This window comes from Salvelinus alpinus, chromosome 13, assembly GCF_045679555.1.
Source record: "Salvelinus alpinus chromosome 13, SLU_Salpinus.1, whole genome shotgun sequence".
Classification (NCBI taxonomy): Eukaryota; Metazoa; Chordata; class Actinopteri; order Salmoniformes; family Salmonidae; genus Salvelinus; species Salvelinus alpinus.
Genome location: NC_092098.1, coordinates 32,207,624 through 32,230,967, shown reverse-complemented (window position 1 = coordinate 32,230,967; position 23,344 = coordinate 32,207,624). Strand labels below are relative to the sequence as shown.

The window sequence follows — 23,344 nt, the reverse complement described above, 5'->3', positions numbered from 1 at the left end:
ATTGCTGCCTTATGAGCGTGACTGTTTATATCGTGGTAGACTATTGATCGGTCAGCATTCTTTCCAATGCTCTAGTCTACCGTTATTACTCTTCACAGCCTGTTCTTTTGTGGGGTGCCCAGTAGGACCCGGTAATAGAGAAGCATGACTAGGCAAGCGAACAAAAATAAACTGGAGGGAAGGGAATTTCCAATGATGCGGCATCGTTTTATGCCAGTTTGAAGCTGTGTGAGACAATGTCAACGGGGTAAGACCATTACCAGCCCCATTATCAATGCTGGCTCTTTTTTCTCCCTTCCATGTCTTGCCCAAGGACACTGCATGTTACTGCTGCATGGTTGGTGCATCCCACGCACCTGGTTGGAGAGGAACAGTGGAAGTGGAACAGTCACACAATTATGTGATTGGGTTGAGCCCTGCCAGGGAGGCCCCTTAATGAGGGCAACTCTTTCCCCCCTTCACCCCACGTGGCCCTCACCCCTAGCACCTGACAACCATTTTTTTATAAAGGAAAAAAGATTGCCCATTGTCATTGTTCTCTCCCCCATCACTTTGTTTCTTCTAAGCAAATAGGATTATAAGTCATTGAAAACATTTATCACTATTATCACTTAAGAGCATGCCTTTTTGATGAGTTGAATTTGAAGGGGGAGTGCTATTCTCTGCTGAAGGTCTTTCTCATTACTTCCAGCCAAATAAATGACTGAGGAAAATGTGTGCGTTAATGAACTGTTGCAAGGCAGGGGCACTTGAACGAGAATAAATATTGTGTACAAAGTAGACAAACTTGGCAGTGGTCGCTTGGCAGCAGGTGTTGGATCTGCTATTTACTGTATAAAGTCATACTGAGGAACTAATATGGACAGTGAGTAGTGTTTACCTATAATTAATGGAGATTACCAATTCAGATAAGTAGAGATGCTGTCAATTTAGCAGTCCATTTAGCATCCAGGTGGAGAACCTAAATGGACAATTTTGAAGTGCATGAGGTTTAGCATACATTAGAATCTCTCCCTGAGCACCTGAAAACCGAGGGAGTGACATAAAGAGGCATGCTCCCAGGCTTAGAGCCTATCCTATGCCTCTCCTTAGTTTGTCTATGAGTGTGCGTGCATATGTGCGTGCGTTTGTGTTTGTCTGTGGGGCCTTCATCTTGTGATTGGAAATGATTGCGTCTTCGTAGGATCTTGGCCATGCTCTTTGATAAGTGCATCGTGGCCTGATTGGCATGGCATTCTAAAGCACCACGTTCCCGGCAAAAAAGCAGTGCAAAAGTACATTCTCTGTCAGAAAAGTTTGTTTCTGGTGGAATATATTTTATCTTGGGCCTTCAAAATTCTTATGCCTTTCTGTGAGCAGACATCCCAATGACAAGAACTTACCTGACACAGGGCGGCTTAAATCACATAGAATCCTAAATAAGAGCATAGATATTAAAGTAATAAGGGTAGATTTGCAGTCTCTGGTTTGAACGTTGTTGGCTTACACACCAGTGCCACCTGTCTAACAGAGGTTAATAGGTCATATATGTATATATTTATGTTATCTTTATTTAACTAGGCAAGTCAGTTAAGAACAAATTCTTATTTTCAATGATGGCCTAGGAACAGTGGGTTAACTGCTTGTTCAGGAGCAGAATTTTTACCTTGTCAGCTCAGGGATTCAATCTGGCAACCTTTCGGTTACTAAGCCAACGCTCTAACCACTAGGCTACCTGCCGCCCCAGGAAGGTTTAAAACCTTGAGGCCAAATTGCATCATACATCATGAACCAAATCCACCCCATTCATTAACAGTAATTCAATGTCAGTTTCAACCATGTATTCCAACCGTGAATATTGTTGTTAATCTCTTGCTCTCATGCTCATTTTCTGTGCTGACTTGATTATTTTGGCTTGCATCAAATGTTCCATAAGTGAATGACAGGTAGAAACAATTGAATGTGAAAATCTTGATTTTGTTTTATGTCAGATTTGATTGACATGAAAACCTTGATGATCTTTTATTTTCACGATGAATCGATATGGCTGTCTCCAGTGAAAATATACTAAGTGATTTATGAGCAAAAGCACACTTGGGCTCATGTGAATTTACAGGTTTAATGTATGGCCTGTGTTCATTTGCTACCCAAGATGAATGTTCTCATTCAGCTAGTTAGAAAGGTTGTTATCCAATGTATATGGAATGAAAAAATTAAATATATATCTCCAGGAATGGCTAGTGTGCAAATGCTTTATGCTTGTAACATTCTCTAGTGTAACATAGAGAAGTTGCATCTTTATACCTAGTAGCGCAGCGGTCTAAGGCACTGCATCGCAGTGCTAGAGGCGTCACTACAGACCTGGGTAAAATCCCGGGCTGTATCACAACCGGCCATGATCGGGAGTCCCATAGGGCGGCACACAATTGGCCCAGCGTCGTCCGGGTTAGGGGGGGGGGGTTTGGCCGGGGTAGGCCATCATTGTAAATAAGAATTTGTTCTTAACTGACTTGCTTAGTTAAATAAAGGTTAAATAAAATAAATAAATTAGACTTTAAATGGAACATAGCCTATGGCCTAGTTTCTATACTGACTACATTTCTAACAATGGAGACACAGCCCTGTTTGATTATAAGCTATTAGCAGTTGAACATTTCTCTGATTGAAGTTGAATCATTTCAAATTGACATTTGAGTTATCCACTCTTGTTTAATGTGTGACATGAAAATGTGGAGGGCGGATATAGATTTGTGTGTATTGTTGTGAATTGTTAGATATCACTGTTGGAGCTAGGAACACAAGCATTTCGCTACACCCACGATAACGTCTGCTAAATATGTGTATGCAACCAATAAAATGTGATTTGATTTGATTTTATGTTTATTCTATTAGGTTATGGCTTTTACATAAATTGGTCAGGCAAACCTTTATGGGCAGTCTCAGGTCTGCTCTTTGCCCCAATAGAGATATACAAAGGTATACACTATATATACAAAGGTATGTGGACACCCCTTCAAATTTGGGATTCAGCTATTTCAGCCACACCTGTTGCTGACAAGTGTATAAAATCGAGCACACAGCCATGCAATCTTCATAGACAAACATTGGCAATAGAATGGCTTTACTGAAGAGCTCAGTGACTATCAACGTGGCACCGTCATAGGATGCCACCTTTCGAACAATTCAGTTCATAAAATTTCTACCCTGCTAGAGCTGCCCCGGTCAACTGTAAGTGCTGTTATTGTGAAGTGGAAATATCTAGGAGCAATAACGGCTCTGCCTCAAAGTGGTAGACCAAACAAGCTCACAGAACCGGGCCGCCGAGTGCTGAAGCGCATAGAAATCGTCTGTCCTCGGTTGCAACACTCACTACCGAGTTCCAAACTGCCACTGGAAGCAACATCAGCACAAGAACTGTTCGTCAGGAGCTTCATGAAATGGGTTTCCATGGCCACAGACAAGTCTAAGATCACCATGCGCAATGCCAAGCGTCGACTGGAGTGGTGTAAAGCTCACCGCCATTGGACTCTGGAGCAGTGGAAACACGTTCTCTGTAGTGATGAATCACACTTCACCATCTGGCAGTCCGACGGCGAATATTTGTTTGGCGGATGCCAGTAGAACGCTACCTGCCCCGATGCATAATGCCAACTGTAAAGTTTGGTGAAGGAGGAATAATGGTCTGGGGCTGTTTTTCATGGTTCTGGCTAGGCCTGTTAGTTCCAGTGAAGGGGTATCTTAACGCTACAGCATACAATGACATTCTAGACGATTCTGTGCTTTCAACTTTGTGGCAACAGTTTGGGGAAGGCCCTTTCTTGTTTAAGGATGACAGTGCCTCCATGCACTAAGCAAGGTCCGTACAGAAATGGTTCATCGAGATCAGTGTGGAAGAACTTGACTGGCCTGCACAGAGCCCTGACCTCAACCCCATAGAACACCTTTGGGATGAATTGGAACGCCGACTGCGAGCAAGGCCTAGTCTCCCAACAACAGTGCCCGACCTCACTTATGCTCTTGTGGCTCAGTGGAAGCAAGTCCACGTAGCAATGTTCCAACATATAGTGGAAAGCCTTCCCAGAAGAGTGGAGGCTTTTATAGCAGCAAATGGGGGATCGACTCCATATTAATGCCCAAGATTTTGGAATGAGATGCTCGACGAGCAGGTGTCCACATACTTTTGGTCATGTAGTGTATGTTCAGTTGGCTTCCTCGACATTTAAAACTGTCCAATGAACTACCTTATCGTATCTGCTCGCTGCTCCAGTAATGAGCAGTTTCCAACTTGCACAGCACATGCCTGTGTGCATGTTCTATTAGGAGTTTTTTCCTAGGCCGTCATCGTTCAGAAATGCATATCCAGAATAAAGCGCTAGAGTTATCTCTCCATTAAATTACTGGCAGAATTGCTTGGTGTGCAGGGACTTTGCTCTGGGCCCTATGTGCTGGAACATTCGAGCAGAAGCAGGAGCAGAAGCAGGCAGCAGCAGTAAGGGCTGAGGTGTTTGGGATTTGTGTTGTAATTAAGGTTATCGATCTCCCGCCTCAGTATGTTTCGTGTGCTTATTTGTTTCCTATAGGCTCTCAGCAAAGGACACATCATCTCACTTTTTGCTGTGTCGACAGTTGGAAGTGTACAAGGTTAAAATACTCTACTGTGTTACTGTATTCACTCTGGAGTTTCAAGCTTCAGCCTCCTTTTAAAGAGTTTGAAACACCGAAAAATATAATTTTTACCCTATTGGCCTGAAATACATTTGGTTTGTTTTTCACCGGTTGTCTTTGTCCTCAGAGTTCGTGTTTGTGGTGAGGTTTTGCCAATGCCCTACTTGGTGAGAGCCGGAATAAGAGCTGTTATTGTTGTCCCTGTACGATATCTCATAGAAAGCAGTGCGAACATGCTTTAGACAGCTCTGTTTTCACTGCTCTGTTTTCACTCTGAGGATGTGTTTCCATCTAACAAAGCACAGATGATGTTATGGAAAATATCGATTTTTATGACTTTCTCAATTAATCTGCAGGGAGATATAGTTTGGATTTCAGTAAGTCTTTCGAAGCAATATTATTTTTGTCAGCATCATCGTCTAGATGTTTGGAACTGAAATCGAAGCCGAAAACCGTATGAAACCTATGAAGCTTATATAAATATCTAAGAGGGTCGTTCCACCCCAAAAGCACAAGAAAGAGGATTTTGACATCTACCATCTCAGATTGTTCTGAAATCGTTTCTCTTGTTAGAAACAGATTAGATTAGCATTCCTGCAACATTATATCTCCCTCACTAACTTTAAACATCAGCTGTCAGAGCAGCTTACAGATCATTGCACCTGTACATAGCCCACCTGTAAATAGCCCATCCAACTACCTCATCCCCGTATTGTTATTTATTTATTTTTTGCTCCTTTGCACCCCAGTATCTCTACTTGCACAATCATCTTCTGCACATCTATCACTCCAGTGTTTAATTGCTAAATTGTAATTACTTCGACACTACGGCCTATTTATTGCCTTACCTCCCTAATCGTATCTCATTTGCACACACTGTATATAGACTTTTCTATTGTGTTACTGACTGTACCTTTGTTTATTCCATGTGTAACTCTGTGTTGTTGTTTGTCTCACTGCTTTGCTTTATCTTGGTCAGGTCGCAGTTGTAAATGAGAACTTATTTTGTTGAAATATAATTTGATCTCTGAGAAATTATTACATTTATAGGATTCATATAATTGTCAATAAATATAGTACCAAACATTCAATTTGGACCAAACTTTTTTCTAACAATGAGAGATCCAAAGAAATTGTAAGAAGTCAACCACGCATCCCCCAACACCAACTCCACCCCAACTACGAGTATATTTCTTCTCATCCAAGATGGCATAGCAGTCAGACGTCCTTTTGTCCTCATCTTGTCGTGTCCCGTATATATATATATATATATATATACACCTTTCTTTGCATATCTTTTATATATTTTATTTTCCAAAAACTCAACTTCAAAATGCTTTCCTGCAACCCGCCTCACCAATTACAAAAAAAGTATTATTTACCTCAAATCTGAAAATCCACAATAGAAGCTAGCCAGAAGCTAACCAGAAGCTAACCTGAAGCTAACCTGAAGCTAGCCAGAAGCTAACCTGAAGCTAGCCAGAAGCTACCCAGAAGCTAGCCAGTTTACTGGCTAACGTTAGTATTTCAGCTAACCACGGTTTGTGATCATCAGCTATTCCTTTAGCTCGTTAATCTATCGCCACTTTTGTACAACGCGACTCAGACCAGAACATACCGGACCTATTTTTCTCCATATCCCCGGATTTCAACCGCAAGCTCTGGACATTTACACCTTGATTTCGCAGCTAGCTAGCTGCTACCCGTGTGTCTATTGGCTTACGTCGATCCCGGAGAAAACATCAATTATTCCGGAGCTAGCCAGCTGAAGAGTTCCATCAGCCACTCCTGGAATACAATCACCTATCCAGACCCGTTTTACTGCCAATGCGGAGCCCCACCGGGCCTTCACGACTGACTACCGATGTTATCTGCCCGAAGGAGTTATCCAACTGGCACCTCCGTCGCGACGTTACCTGAACGCTCATCTGGGGCCCGCTAATCGTTAGCTGTCTTATCGGCTGCTATCTGAATAAGTCTATCGGACAATTTTTTCTTGGGTCACTATAACTATATCTATTTTGCCAATTGGATTGATCCCCTCTACCACACGGAACCCCACTAATCTACCGACGGAAACGCACGAGGCGGCTAAAAACAGACCTCCATCCTATGCTAGCTTGCTACCGATAGCCCGGCTAGCTGTCTGAATCGCCGTGACCCCATCCAACCTCTACTCACTGGACCCTTACGATCACTCGACTAAACATGCCTCTCCTTAATGTCAATATGCCTTGTCCATTGCTGTTCTGGTTAGTGTTTATTGGCTTATTTCACTGTAGAGCCTCTAGCCCTGCTCACTATACCTTATCCAACCTTTCAGTTCCACCACCCACATATGCAATGACATCAACTGGTTTCAATGATATTTCTAGAGACAATATCTCTCTCATCATCACTCAATACCTAGGTTTACCTCCACTGTATTCACATCCTACCATACCTTTGTCTGTACATTATTCCTTGAAGCTATTTTATCGCCCCCAGAAACTTCCTTTTACTCTCTGTTCTAGACGTTCTAGACGACCAATTCTCATAGCTTTTAGCCGTACCCTTATCCTACTCCTCCTCTGTTCCTCTGGTGATATAGAGGTGAATCCAGGCCCTGCAGTGCCTAGCTCCTCTGCTATTCCCCAGGCGCTCTCTTTTGATGACTTCTGTAACCGTAATAGCCTTGGTTTCATGCATGTTAACATTAGAAGCCTCCTCCCTGAGTTTGTTTTACTCACTGCTTTAGCACACTCTGCCAACCCGGGTGTTTTAGCCGTGTCTGAATCCTGGCTTAGGAAGACCACCAAAAATTCTGATATTTTCATCCCTAACTACAACATTTTCAGACAAGATAGAACGGCCAAAGGGGGCGGTGTTGCAATTTGAACTTCTACTTTTAAAAATCCACCTCTCTAAAAACAAGTCTCTCACCGTTGCCGCCTGCTATAGACCACCCTCTGCCCCCAGCTGTGCTCTGGACACCATATGTGAACTGATTGCCCCCCATCTATCTTCAGAGCTCGTGCTGCTAGGCGACCTAAACTGGAACATGCTTAACACCCCAGCCATCCTACAATCTAAGCTTGATGCCCTCAATCTCACACAAATTATCAATGAACCTACCAGGTACCACCCCAAAGCCGTTAACACGGGAACCCTCATAGATATCATCCTAACCAACTTGCCCTCTAAATACACCTCTGCTGTTTTCAACCAAGATCTCAGCGATCACTGCCTCATTGCCTGCATCCGTAATGGGTCAGCGGTCAAACGACCTCCACTCATCACTGTCAAACGCTCCCTGAAACACTTCAGCGAGCAGGCCTTTCTAATCGACCTGGCCGGGGTATCCTGGAAGGATATTGATCTCATCCCGTCAGTAGAGGATGCCTGGTTATTTTTTTTAAATGCCTTCCTCACCATCTTAAATAAGCATGCCCCATTCAAGAAATTTAGAACCAGGAACAGATATAGCCCTTGGTTCTCTCCAGACCTGACTGCCCTTAACCAACACAAAAACATCCTATGGCGTTCTGCATTAGCATCGAACAGCCCCCGTGATATGCAACTTTTCAGGGAAGCTAGAAACCAATATACACAGGCAGTTAGAAAAGCCAAGGCTAGCTTTTTCAAGCAGAAATTTGCTTCCTGCAACACAAACCCCAAAATGTTCTGGGACACTGTAAAGTCCATGGAGAATAAGAACATCTCCTCCCAGCTGCCCACTGCACTGAAGATAGGAAACACTGTCACCACCGACAAATCCACTATAATTGAGAATTTCAATAAGCATTTTTCTACTGCTGGCCATGTTTTCCACCTGGCTACCCCTACCCCGGTCAACAGCACTGCACCGCCCACAGCTACTCGCCCAAGCCTTCCCCAATTCTCCTTCTCCCAAATCCAGTCAGCTGATGTTCTGAAAGAGCTGCAAAATCTGGACCCCTACAAATCAGCCAGGCTAGATAATCTGGACCCTTTCTTTCTAAAATTATCTGCTGAAATTGTTGCCACCCCTATTACTAGCCTGTTCAACCTCTCTTTCTGAGATTCCCAAAGATTGGAAAGCAGCTGCGGTCATCCCCCTCTTCAAAGGGGAGGGACACTCTTGACCCAAACTGCTACAGACCTATATCTATCCTACCCTGCCTTTCTAAGGTCTTCGAAAGCCAAGTCAACAAACAGATTACCGACCATTTCGAATCCCACCATACCTTCTCCGCTATGCAATCTGGTTTCAGAGCTGGTCATGGGTGCACCTCAGCCACGCTCAAGGTCCTAAACGATATCTTAACCGCCATCGATAAGAAACAATACTGTGCAGCCGTATTCATTGACCTGGCCAAGGCTTTCGACTCTGTCAATCACCACATCCCCATCGGCAGACTCGACAGCCTTGGTTTCTCAAATGATTGCCTCGCCTGGTTCACCAACTACTTATCTGATAGAGTTCAGTGTGTTAAATCGGAGGGTCTGTTGTACGGGCCTCTGGCAGTCTCTATGGGGGTGCCACAGGGTTCAATTCTTGGACCGACTCTCTTCTCTGTATACATCAATGATGTCGCTCTTGCTGCTGGTGAGTCTCTGATCCACCTCTACGCAGACGACACCATTCTGTATACTTCTGGCCCTTCTTTGGACACTGTGTTAACAACCCTCCAGGCGAGCTTCAATGCTATACGACTCTCCTTCCATGGCCTCCAATTGCTCTTAAATACAAGTAAAACTAAATGCATGCTCTTCAACCGATCGCTGCCTGCACCTGCCCGCCTGTCCAACATCACTACTCTGGACGGCTCTGACTTAGAATATGTGGACAACTACAAATACCTAGGTGTCTGGTTAGACTGTAAACTCTCCTTCCAGACTCACATCAAACATCTCCAATCCAAAGTTAAATCTAGAATTGGGTTCCTATTCCGCAACAAAGCATCCTTCACTCATGCTGCCAAACATACCCTTGTAAAACTGACCATCCTACTAATCCTCGACTTCGGTGATGTCATTTACAAAATAGCCTCCAATACCCTACTCAATAAATTGGATGCAGTCTATCACAGTGCCATCCGTTTTGTCACCAAAGCCCCATATATTACCCACCACTGCGACCTGTACACTCTCGTTGGCTGGCCCTCGCTTCATACTCGTCGCCAAACCCACTGGCTCCAGGTCATCTGCATGACCCTGCTAGGTAAAGTCCCCCCTTATCTCAGCTCGCTGTTCACCAAAGCAGCACCCACCTGTAGCACGCGCTCCAGCAGGTATATCTCTCTGGTCACCCCCAAAACCAATTCTTCCTTTGGCCGCTCCTCCTTGACTGGAACGAACTACAAAAATCTCTGAAACTGGAAACACTTATCTCCCTCACTAGCTTTAAGCACCAGCTGTCAGAGCAGCTCACAGATTACTGCACCTGTACATAGCCCATCTATAATTTAGCCCAAACAACTACCTCTTTCCCTACTGTATTTATTTTGCTCCTCTGCACCCCATTATTTCTATCTCTACTTTGCACATTCTTCCACTGCAAATCAACCATTCCAATGTTTTACTTGCTATATTGTATTTACTTCGCCACCATGGCCTTTTTTTGCCTTTCCCTTATCTCACCTCACTTGCTGACATTGTATATAGACTTATTTTTTCTACTGTATTATTGACTGTATGTTTGTTTTACTCCATGTGTAACTCTGTGTTGTTGTCTGTGTCACACTGCTTTGCTTTATCTTGGCCAGGTCGCAATTGTAAATGAGAACGTGTTCTCAACTTGCCTACCTGGTTAAATAAAGGTGAAATCAATATAAATATAGTATCAGTTCTCTGTTTGACGACTAGTATGGAGCTGCGGCTATGAGTATTTTTTCTTCATCCTATGTAATGTGTTCTCAGTGAATTTGGTGATGTTTTTTCACCCTTTTTAGAGAAATTTGCCATTGAAGTTGTTGGGTTTATGTCCCATCCTGACCACTAGATGGTGCTGTTCCTGCTATTAGGTGATACTATTTTAAAGACACCCCCATTGTTAAAGGTATAGTTCACCCAAATTACATAATTGTATTGGAAAGAAGGTATACCCAATCGCGCTTTAGCACAGCTTGAACAAAAAAGGGGAAATCAGCTGCTCGACTGAGGGACTTGAAAATCCACCAAAAAACAGGTTACTTAAAGAAAAAGTAGCATGGATCGTTTCGGCTCTGATGAAGGCGATGCATGCTGAAATGTGAGCCTATTGTTTACTTGTCCTGTCAATAATTCTATCAGATTCATGCAGCGACAGTGTGCTCCTTTTTCTTTGTTCACCCGGATAGTCACCAGTTAAAGTATCCTGCGGTAAGGAATGTTTTTACATAATTGCCTGCATCCAGCAACATCTCAAGTCATGTCATCTGTTTTTGCAGCTGTTTCAGTACAGCACTCCAGGGAGAGAGAGGGGGAGAGGGCCAACTCAACTGAACTAGTTTCAATGTATGGAATCACTTGAAAGTTTCTGGATTTTGGATCTCTGGATCTCCTTTAATGTATGTTCTCCCCTGATATTTTAGCTGAAGTTTAACAGTGCTGTGAAAGTCTGCCATACTGTGAGGGAGTGTTTAAAAAGCACAGCACTGACGACCACCGGTGTGTGGTCCCTACCAGTCGACTTTTTGTTGTTAGCTTTAGCATTAGCTTGTACGTGTTGGCAGTTGGTATAACCTGTTAAACTCTGAGTGATTGTTTTGGACCCTGTCCAGGTTCCGGCAAGTTTGGGGGGTACCCACCCTAATTTTGGGGGGTCAGAAAATAGAAAGTGACTTATGATTTGAAAGCTACAGCCATTGTCGTTTTGGAAATCAATCTCAAATCTTACTGTTGGCAATGTCATATGAACCCCCCCTCCCCCACTATAAAGGCCATAAATCATGCGCTATGGTCATATTTAGTATGCATGGAAAGAGTACATCCTGATGGTCATTGTAAAGCAAGGCATTTCCTTCTCCCTCCACATGCGCCGTTGATCTAGCTCATCGTTTACAATAGGAAAAGTGAACGGGAAAATAAGTTTCGTTTCCTCATCTACTTATTTCAAAACAACCAATTCCATAACTTGAAAGCCCTGATTGCTAAGGTCATTTTTAGATATCAGTCTTGAAAATACACTTTGTCATTTTGACACAGTGACTCACTATCCAAACCAGGCGCAACTGGTTTCAAGTGGCCAAGAGACGTCATGTGATCTCCTGCTGCTATCTAGTGGACAAACTGGGAATCAGACGGGATATATTTACACTATATACAAAATAATATGTCATCAAAAGTTGACCCTTTACCTAATGGTGGTGCCCTAAACATTGGCAAATTCCCATATATAGCTATTTTAAAAGTGCAGGGCTTGTGCAATGTGCTATGCCTAATTTTAAAATCTTACAGGACTGAAATACTTACACTATATACACAAAAGTTTGTGGACACCCCTTCAAATTAGTGGATTCAACTATTTCAGCCACACCCGTTGCTGACAGGTGTATAAAATCGAGCACACAGCAATGCAATCTCCATAAACAAATATTGGCAGTAGAATGGCCTTACTGAAGAGCTCAGTGACTCAACGTGGCAATGTGATAGAATGCCACCTTTCCAACGAGTAATTTCATCAAATTTTATGCCCTGCTAGAGCTGCCTTGGTCAAATATAAGTGCTGTTATTGTGAAGTGGAAACATTGAGGAGCAACAACGGTTAGGCCACAGAAGCTCACAGAACGGGACTGCCAAGTGCTGAAGCATGCAGCGTGTAAAAATGGTCTGTCTCCGGTTGCAACACTCACTACCAAGTTCCAAACTGCACAAGAACTGTTCGTCGGGAGCTTCATGAATGGGTTTCCATGGCCGAGCCGCCGCACACAAGCCTAAGATCACAATGCGCAATGCCAAGCATCAGCTGGAGTGGTGTGAAGCTCACCGCCATTGGACTCTGGAGCAGTGGAAATGCATTTTCTGGAGTGATGAATCACGCTTCACAATCTGGCAGTCCGACGGACAAATCTGGGTTTGGCGGTTGCCAGTAGAACACTACCTGAATGCTACATAATATACAAGAAAGAAATGATCTTACTACAATACATTTTTAAAGAAAGTTAGCAAAATATATAATATTTTACTACCATGGAAAGGAAAGTACCTGTCTATTTGTGGAAAAAATCACCCTGATTAACTTTAGTTATGCCAAGATTTTTTGAAATTTTGGTCATTCTCTTATAAAATGGTTAAAAATAATGTATAGCAACCACAGGTATAAAATAGTAAATAACGGCTACTTCTCAGAGAGTTTTGAATTGTCAAGAGGAGTTAACAAGGGTGTCCGCTGTCACTATATATATTCGTTATGGCCATCGAAATGCTAACTATTAAAATCAGATCCAATAACAACATTAGAGGATTAGAAATCCAAGGCTTAAAAACAAAGGTGTCCATGTATGCCGATGACTCAAGTTTTATATTAAGTCCGCAAGCTAGATCCCTGCAACCAATTGATTACAACCAATTGATTACAGCAATACCCCTAAAATGTAGGAGGCAGGTGGCAAGAGGAGGTAGGGAACTGGTCTGTCTGCCCAATATAAAGGATCAAAACTGGCGGTGGAATAAAAATAGAATAAATAGGAAAGTATACCAGTTTCATTTGAGGACCAGAATGTTGATAACTGTGCCATACATATTGCAAAATAGTTGGGAAGAGATTTTTGATGTACCGATTCCATGGTACAGGGTGTATGAGTTGATATATAAAACAATGCAAGATTCAAGACTTCGTGCTTTTCAGCTAAAATTATTATATAGAATTCTTGCCACCAACAAAATATTGAATATTTTGGGCATAAAATCATCGAAGCTCTGTAGATTTTGTTGTGAGGATACAGAATCAATAGACCATTTATTTTGGTATTGCCCTCAGGTAGCCTGTTTCGGGTCTCAGGTTCAGGAATGGCTGAAAATGCATAGCATTGATCTAAAATTGACTCTAGAAATAGTACTGTTAGGAGATCTGGAGAGACAGGGTCAGTCAATGACTAATACTCTTAGTAAAAGTATGTATCTTCAACTCGCATTCTGTGGATTCTATTCGATTAGATAGATTGAAATTGTACGTTAAACATCACAGCATAGTTGAAAGATATGTGTTGCGTAGAAACCCAAAGTGGGTGGCCAGCAGAGATAGATGGGATGGGCTAAGGGAAGCTGAGGGTTGGGATGTGGAATTGAAGGCAAGTGGGAGTGGAGTTGCTGTGCAGGAGATAGAATGATGGTCAAAGATAAAAGTAAAAAAGTAAAAATAAAACATAATAAAAAGTATGTTTGAATGACACTGAGGAGCAGTGTTTTTACAACTAATGCCAGTTTGCCTAAGGCTGATGCCCGTGCAGGTGTTTGTACACATGCATATACATACACTATCATTCAAATAAACACATACAAGAACACACACATACATGTAATAGTGGCAGACATGCACACGAACATATACAGTTGGCATTGCTGTTTGATTTTAGTTGTCCTTGATGTCCTTTGTTTTAAATGTATTATTATTTATATTTTTTGCATTGTTGTTTGCTGTTTTCTGTCTTTCTCTTTTTTCTCTTTAGTTCATTCTCTTGGTTGTTGGTGCATTGGGGGGTTCTTGGGGGTGGGGAATGGAATTAATTGTATTTTAAATTTTTCTTCTTGGGGGGGGGGGGGGGCTGTGGGAGGGGTCTCAAATGGTTGAGGGACAGCTATTGGGGGGGACTGTGGGGGGGATATTGGAGGGTTCGGGTTCACGTTTTCTGGCCTGGTGGGAGATCTGTCAACGTGCCCTTGAGCAGGACATTGACCCTGGATGTTTCTGTGTGTCGTTCTGAATGGGAGTCTGTTGGATGACTGGTATGATGTAGTTGTTGAGCGGCTTCACTGCAAGTATATTGTATGTTTCGGATGTTCAATAAAATAAAAAATAAAATAAACTCTTTAGTCATATCCCAGTTTACCTATTTGTTAATGGTCTTTTATTTTATTTGGAACGTCAAGACAGACAAAATTAAACGGGCCTATTTTTATAATGAATGGGAATTCAGAGGGCAGAAATTATTAAATATTAAAGCATTAGACCTCTATCTAAAGGCATCAGTTATACAAAAGTTATATTTAAATCCGAACTGGTTCTCTAACATATTAGTAAGAATGTCCCACCCCGTGTTCAAGAATGGCCTTTTTCCATTTATTCAGACTAAAACCTCTAACTTTTGGTTATTTGAAAATGAAATCATCTCCAATATATCGCTAATTTTAAAACAAGCCATAGAAAGTTTGTTTCAATTTCAGTTTAATCCACCAGAAAAGACAGGACAAATAATACAAAAAATATTGTGGTTAAACTCAAATATACTAATTGATACTAAAACATATACAAAAAATATTGAAATGTCAGCTCTACCCAAAATTACAACCAACTAATTGAAGCATTACCACAAAAATGGAAGAGGCAAGTGGAAGGGAGGAAAAGTAAGGAACTTGTCAGTTGACCCTGCATTACAGACCAAAATCTATTAAATAATATTGTGATTAATAAAAAGTATATGGGAGGGGTTGAGTGGAGCTGAAGGATTCAATTATAAACAAACGAAAGATATCTATTGTAAAATACATTGTGTCCATAAAATTGATATAGTATGTATCAGCTGGAAGTAGAAGCCTAAGTGTTGTTATCCATTAGTTTACTCCAATTAGGGGAGGGGTGGTAGGGTTAGGGGAAAATAATAAAGAGAAATATATTTAAAAGAGACATGTACAGTGGGGAGAACAAGTATTTGATACACTGCCGATTTTGCAGGTTTTCCTACTTACAAAGCATGTCGAGGTCTGTAATTTTTTATCATAGGTACACTTCAACTATGGGAAACGGAATCTAAAACAAAAATCCAGAAAATCACATTGTATGATTTTTAAGTAATTAATTTGCATTTTATTGCATGACATAAGTATTTGATTCATCAGAAAAGCAGAACTTAATATTCAGAGATCATACGTTTCCTGTAGTTCTTGACCAGGTTTGCACACACTGCAGCATGGATTTTGGCCCACTCCTCCATACAGACCTTCTCCAGATCCTTCAGGTTTCGGGGCTGTCGCTGGGCAATACGGACTTTCAGCTCCCTCCAAAGATGTTCTATTGGGTTCAGGTCTGGAGACTGGCTAGGCCACTCCAGGACCTTGAGATGCTTCTTACGGAGCCACTCCTTAGTTGCCCTGGCTGTGTGTTTTGGGTCGTTGTCATGCTGGAAGACCCAGCCACGACCCATCTTCAATGCTCTTACTGAGGGAAGGAGGTTGTTGGTCAAGATCTCGCGATACATGGCCCCATCCATCCTCCCCTCAATACGGTGCAGTCGTCCTGTCCCCTTTGCAGAAAAGCATCCCCAAAGAATGATGTTTCCACCTCCATGCTTCACGGTTGGGATGGTGTTCTTAGGGTTGTACTCATCCTTCTTCTTCCTCCAAACACGGCGAGTGGAGTTTAGACCAAAAAGCTCTATTTTTGTCTCATCAGACCACATGACCTTCTCCCATTCCTCCTCTGGATCATCCAGATGGTCATTGGCAAACTTCAGAGGGGCCTGGACATGCGCTGGCTTGAGCAGGGGGACCTTGCGTGCGCTGCAGGATTTTAATCCATGACGGCGTAGTGTGTTACTAATGGTTTTCTTTGAGACTGTGGTCCCAGCTCTCTTCAGGTCATTGACCAGGTCCTGCCGTGTAGTTCTGGGCTGATCCCTCACCTTCCTCATGATCATTGATGCCCCACGAGGTGAGATCTTGCATGGAGCCCCAGACCGATGGTGATTGACCGTCATCTTCAACTTCTTCCATTTTCTAATAATTGCGCCAACAGTTGTTGCCTTCTCACCAAGCTGCTTGCCTATTGTCCTGTAGCCCATCCCAGCCTTGTGCAGGTCTACAATTTTATCCCTGATCTCCTTACACAGCTCTCTGGTCTTGGCCATTGTGGAGAGGTTGGAGTCTGTTTGATTGAGTGTGTGGACAGGTGTCTTTTATACAGGTAACGAGTTCAAACAGGTGCAGTTAATACAGGTAATGAGTGGAGAACAGGAGGGCTTCTTAAAGAAAAACTAACAGGTCTGTGAGAGCCGGAATTCTTACTGGTTGGTAGGTGATCAAATACTTATGTCATGCAATAAAATGCAAATTAATTACTTAAAAATCATACAATGTGATTTTCTGGATTTTTGTTTTAGATTCCATCTCTCACAGTTGAAGTGTACCTATGATAAAAATTACAGACCTCTACATGCTTTGTAAGTAGGAAAACCTGCAAAATCGGCAGTGTATCCAATACTTGTTCTCCCCACTGTATGTGTATGTATACATACAGTACCAGTCAAAAGTTTGAACACACCTACTCATTCAAGGGTTTTTCTTTATGTTTTACTATTTTCTACATTATAGAATAATTGTGAAGACATCAAAACTATATAAAAACACATATGGAATCATGTAGTAACCAAAAAAGTGTTAAACATATCAAAATATATTTTATATTTTAGGTTCTTCAAAGTAGCCACCCTTTGCCTTGATGACAGCTTTGCACACTCTTGGCATTCTCTCAACCAGCTTCACCTGGAATGTTTTTCCAACAGTCTTGAAGGAGTTCCCACATATGCTGAGCACTTGTTGGCTGCTTTTCCTTCACTCTGCGGTCCAACTCATCCCAAACCATCTCAATTGGGTTGAGGTTGGGTGATGTGGAGGCCAGGTCATCTGATGCAGCGCTCCATCATTCTCCTTCTTGGTCAAATAGCCCTTACACAGCCTGGAGGTGTGTTGTGTCATTGTCCTGTTGAAAAACAAATGATAGTCCCACTAATGTTGGGTATGGTGTGTCCACGTTATGGTGTGCTCCCACTATTTATTTTGCCAGGATGCCGTACCGGACCGGACATGCCTACTTTCACCCCTGCTCTTGAGGCACAGATCATGCCAGAGAGAGTACCAGACCTGATTTGGTAAGAGAAACGTTTTAAAATAGGCCACATCGGAGAATTTTTAAGAAAGATTCCTCTGCCGTTGTCTAGGCACACCTTGGGTTAAGAAGATGTAAATCTTTAAGGTATGCTGTCCCGAACTTTGGAGTATGTCTCTCCTGTCTCTCACCAAGTTGGAAGTTGATTCCTCTTTAATTTATCCAGCAGAACTGAAGAGAACAAACACCAGCTGCTTCTCTCCGGTACATTCTAAATCTCATCTCTGTCACCCACTTTAGTTGATGCAGAAATATTAAATGTATTCGGCAGTATCTTAGGAAGCTAATATGCTTTGATTTACGGCATTACACTTCCTGAGCGGACACTCTGTGTCAGACAAAAAAATTGTGAGAACACAGGGATAGCTCGGTCAGGTGCCATTATAAAATCTTATCGACTCGCAGGACGCCTGAGTAATTGCAAGTCTAAAATAAGTTTGAGAGGCATATAATTAATGGTCCTTTAAGATAGTGCCAGGGCCTAATTGTCATATTTTGTCAGAGAATCTGCCTATCCAACACAGAGGTTTTTCAATAAGTGGATTTGACAGGACTTGTGGTTGCCATGGCTACGTGTTGTTCCACCACATTTCATTATGTTACCCGCACACCCCTACCATCATCCCAAACTCACTAACAATCCCACTAAAGCAGATGGGAGCTGCCTACTGCATTAGCAATGCTGGGACCTTGCCAGAGCGCCAACAATTAACACATTGTTATCTAAATACATGCTACTGTGGCCTATACGGCTACTATGTAGGAATGTTGAGTGAGAAGTGTTTTCATTTGTTGACTTAGCATAATCTTCAACTACGTCTGCGCCGTTTTTTTTGTGTGACTGCTTTTACTAAAATGAGGCTGCAAATAATAAAATACTTCTTTGTTGACTGAATCCAATTAACGGCATAGATGCAGCATCATATTGAAAAGTGAAGGGTGGGAAACGGCTCATCTTAGGTTGATCAGCAGCAGATGTTCAGTCAAGCTGTTGATGCATTAAAGTGTGCCATGCCTTGTCTCACTGTGCTTTTCCGCTGTGTCATCCTGTTCCTCTCCCCTTGGTCACGCCTGTTATAGGACCTGCTGTGTGTAAAGTGTATTGGAACGATGTAAAAATGCAGAGTTCGACTTGAACTGTTCTGAGACCTGCTCTGTCTGTGTTTTTCTCTTCTAGCTTCCCTGCAGGTGGAGATCACACCGATGCAAGGAGAGATCAGCGTGGGGGAGTCCAAATTCTTCCTCTGCGAAGGTAGGTGTGGTACAGATACCATCGCCTCCATAACTGCAAACTCCCAAATAGCTACAGTATTTTGACAGCTGGATATAGAAAATAACTCTAAATAAAGTGAAGGTGCTACAGCAGTTCTCATGGCTGCAGTGGCATGGGTTTCCCGGGATGCTGACCTGCAACTGTGGTCAGTTACCCCCCACTACTGGCAGACTCCTGCAGGCCAGCATCCTGTTGTTGAATAGCAAAGAGAAAATAGAGACTCAATATGTCATAGCAAAGATGAGAACATTTCACTTTAACAATGTTTCCTTTAGATGAAAAGAACTGTAGATAGCTGTGTACTTTTTTTGCAGTAAGATGTCAGCAAAATACTGTTTGCTTCAACACTTCTTTATTCCATTATGAATGAGGGAGTGAAATATTTCAGAAAATGTCTTGACTTTGCCCTTCTTTCAAAATATCAGTGGCGGAGTTTTAATTTCAGTCTTTTTTCAGATAGTACATCATCTGAGCAAATATGTAAAAGAGTTCTCTTTTTGTGCATATTGGTACAAAGATGGACTTCATAAAGCAGAGAAACCCGTTAACCTTGGCCAAAAAAGCTATAATGCATACCTCAGATGCAGCATCACCTCGCAAGGCAGCACATATTTATCTGTTTGGTTATCATTCATACTAACTGCTGAAGACACATAAACAGTGCATTCGCACTCTGCTCACACATCCACCCTGCCTCCTCAGTTGTTGGAGACGCAAAGGACATTGATTGGTATGCCCCGAACGGCGAGAAGCTCTTACCGAACAGACAGGACATCATTGTGAACCGCAACGACGAGTCCTCGTCCACCCTCACTATCTACAATGCTGATGTGGACAATGCTGGTGTCTACAAGTGTGTGGCCAAAAATGCAGACAAGGAGTCTCAGGGCACTGTCAACGTGAAAATCTTCCGTAAGTTCCCTCTCAAACTCAGTCCTTGAAAAGTGTTGATATTATTCATTGTAATTTAGTGGATTACCACCAAATGAAAACCCCTTACTATATTATCTGTACATATTTATGACGTGCACAATGTAATTTTGAAGAATGTAATTTAAGTGTCTGCATATTTTGTACATATTTGTTTTCTTCAATTGTCCTCCTTCATGCAGTATTGTTGATTGTATCTTCGCCCTAGTATCATTGTAATGGTAACTATTTCTCTCCATTTAGAGAACCCACGTATACAGAATATACAACTATACTAACTGTATAGTATGTTCCATCATGAACAGGTGGAATGCCATGACAAATGCATAGACTGGGTAACAAAGGGAGCACTCACCATAGAACATGTTGGTCTATTAGGTTTGTTGACTGGTTTGGGAAATGCAGTTGAGAGTGGACTTCTATTCTTCTCCCCTACAGAAAAGATAACCTTCAAGAACGCCCCTTCCCCACAGGAGTTTAATGAAGGGGATGACGCTGACATCATCTGTGACGTCGTCAGCTCGCCTCCCGCCAGCATCATCTGGAAGCACAAAGGCTCAAAGATCCAAGTTACAAAAGACGGTAAGGCTTGTACACAAATCGATGTGCCAATGTGTGGGTTGCCTACTACCCAGAGTCGTGGAGACCCCCCCACTTCCCCTGTTTTTTTGTTTGCTTTCATTATATCTGCCAGCTCTTTTTTATTCACCCCCCACTCATTCGCTCTCTCCCTAAGAGCACAGCCCTCCCTGCCTTTTGGTAATTTGAGTGTTTCGACATAATAGATGAAGTGAGGACAGGAAACAGGATATTTCTTGATCAAGAGAAATGGTGGTTGTCAGTTGTGAAAGGATATTTGAAGGCTTCATATTTAGATTATTTAGTCAAGTCGAGTGGGATGCTGTCAGAGAGGCATTCTGAAGGATTTTGTTTTTCTCCGTACTGCACTATTCTAACCTTAGAGGACCCCTCCCTCTGGCGACCACTGGAAGGCTCAGGGTGACCACAGCGCACTGGTGTGTGGCGTTTTCTTGGACCCTGGACAGGGATGTGTTTTTCACTAGAAAACCACTAATTGTAGCCCAGACTGAAACCCATACTGCTTATGTAAATACAATTTTCCACATTGCTCCAGTTAACTTTTTCCATATCAAAGCTGCATGTGCTTATAGCTCAAAGTACACGTCTTTTTCATGCTAATATGTGTTTCACAGCTCAGAGAGAGCTATTTAAAAAGTCTGGTTAATGAATTCAAAGCTTTTGCCCAAATACAGATTCACTAAACCAGATCTACATCTGGCACCGCTTCAAAAGAGGGTTGAATTAACACAGTTGCCATACAATATTTGTACGCTGGCTGCCAGATGTTTGAACTTACAGAGTAAAGAGGATTCATAGAATATTTACATAGTAGAGCTTTGACAATGCAATTCAAGAAGTAGTAGTAGTTGCTTTCAGCGTCTGTATGTTTACATGGTCCATGTTTCACCACATTTACTACAGTATGGATATAAAGGATATAGAATAAGAGGCACAATGCCATGGCAATGCTCTGTTGAGCAATGTAACAAAATCTCACGGTGAATAGTACAGCACTTAATTATCTAAATTAACATTGAAACAATGAACATACTGTATGGAAATAATTTTTTTTCCAGTGGATGGATGGTAAAGCTTTCTTTTGATGAGTCCAAATGTCACTAGTTTTTCTGGTGGCGAGTTATCGACTGTATCATGTGTTTCTAAAGATCATCTTCCCTCCACACCTATGTATAACTCATGACTATTTTTACATTGTAATATTGATGCTGGGAGGGGGCAAATGCAGCATTCAACTGTAACTCAGATCACGCCTCCTGAAGTCTCCTTGTATGTGTGCCTTCCCATGTTGCCTTGTGTTAAACCTGCACCACCTATTGTTAATGATGATTGAGCCTTCTCTCTTTCCTTTTCTTGCGATTGTTCACAGTTCGATTTAAGATCATGGGCAACAACCACCTCCAGATCCGAGGCATCAAGAAAACGGATGAAGGGGCGTACACCTGTGAGGCTCGTGTTATGGCCAGGGGAGAGATTGACCTAAAGATCATCAAGGTCATCGTCAACGGTGAGTACCACATCCTCCCACTCACCCTACCCCCTCTTTCTCCGCCTATGCTCTCGCCCTGGGATTTGGATCTGAGCACACTTAGAATATAGTGTAGTTATAGATCCAATACTGTGCTATTATGAACACCATTACAGAATCAAAAAAAGAACAATCCTGTAACAAGCTTACAGTAACATTTATTTACTCCTATCATACTTAAAGCCAACCAGTATAGTGCATCATGATCTGATTATAAACCATTTTAAGACTTGTTTGAAGCATATAACAACCTTACATTGTCTTATCTTAGTATCATATTAGTATAATTAATTTCCTACTCACGTATGACCTCTGTATCTTTGAATAATGCTTGTATCTACTGTATGTCTGTGTTTCAGTGCTCCCTAGCATCCGCACCAGGCAGTCGGAGGTGAATGCCACGGCGGACATCAACCAGTCTGTGATGCTGGCCTGTGACGCTGACGGGTTCCCTGAACCCACAGTCACCTGGGCCCGGTAAGTCACACCGACTATCTTGTCTTTCAAATCAAATGTTATTTGTCACATGTGCCGAATACAACAGGTGTAGTAAACCTTACAGTGCAATGCTTTCTTACAAGCCCTTAACCAATAGTGCGGTTTCAAGAAAAATAAGTGTTAAGTGAAAAATAGATAAGTAACAAATAACAAATAATTAAAGAGCAGCAGTAAAATTACAGTAGCGAGGCTATATCAAATCAAATACATTTGTATTGGTCACATACACATGGTTAGCAAATGTTATTGCGAGTGTAGAGAAATGCTTATGCTTCTAGTTCCGACAGTGCAGCAGTATCTAACAGGTAATATCTAACATGTAATCTAACAATTCCACAAGAACTACCTAATACACACAAGTCTAAGTAAAGGAATGGAATAAGAATATATGCATATAAATATATGGATGAGCAATGACAGAGTGGCATAGGCAAGATGCAATAGATGGTATAAAATACAGTATATACATATGGGATGAGTAATGCAAGATATGTAAACATTATTAAAGTGGCATTATTAAAGTGACCAGTGATTCATGTATTAACCTCTCTAGGGTAGGTGAGACGCTAACGTCCCACCAGGCCAACATCCGGTGAAATTGTAGGGCGCTAAAATTCTAAATACACCATTCGTTATATTAAACATTCTTGTAAATACATGTATTTAAAATATGAACTTCTTATTAATCCAGCCACTGTGTCAGATATCAAAAAGGCTTTACTGCGAAAGCAAACCATACGATTTTCTGAGGACAGCGCCCCGCACACACAAGTATTACTAGCATTTTCCAAGCATTAGCGTCACGAAAGTCAGAAATAACAATAAAATAAAT

At 42.0% G+C, this 23,344-nt stretch overlaps 1 protein-coding gene across 11 annotated transcripts in view; it reads left to right on the top strand.

The window, feature by feature from the left end:
* LOC139537568 (neural cell adhesion molecule 1-like) overlaps positions 1 to 23,344 on the top strand; it is a 325,232-nt gene that overhangs the window by 226,207 nt on the left and 75,681 nt on the right. For all 11 annotated transcript variants that reach the window (XM_071339021.1, XM_071339025.1, XM_071339023.1 and 8 more), the window contains 5 exons: positions 18,861 to 18,935; positions 19,659 to 19,868; positions 20,325 to 20,468; positions 21,856 to 21,993; positions 22,374 to 22,491. In XM_071339021.1, coding sequence (XP_071195122.1) covers positions 18,861 to 18,935; positions 19,659 to 19,868; positions 20,325 to 20,468; positions 21,856 to 21,993; positions 22,374 to 22,491 — 685 coding nt within the window. The remainder of the gene's footprint in view (positions 1 to 18,860; positions 18,936 to 19,658; positions 19,869 to 20,324; positions 20,469 to 21,855; positions 21,994 to 22,373; positions 22,492 to 23,344) is intronic.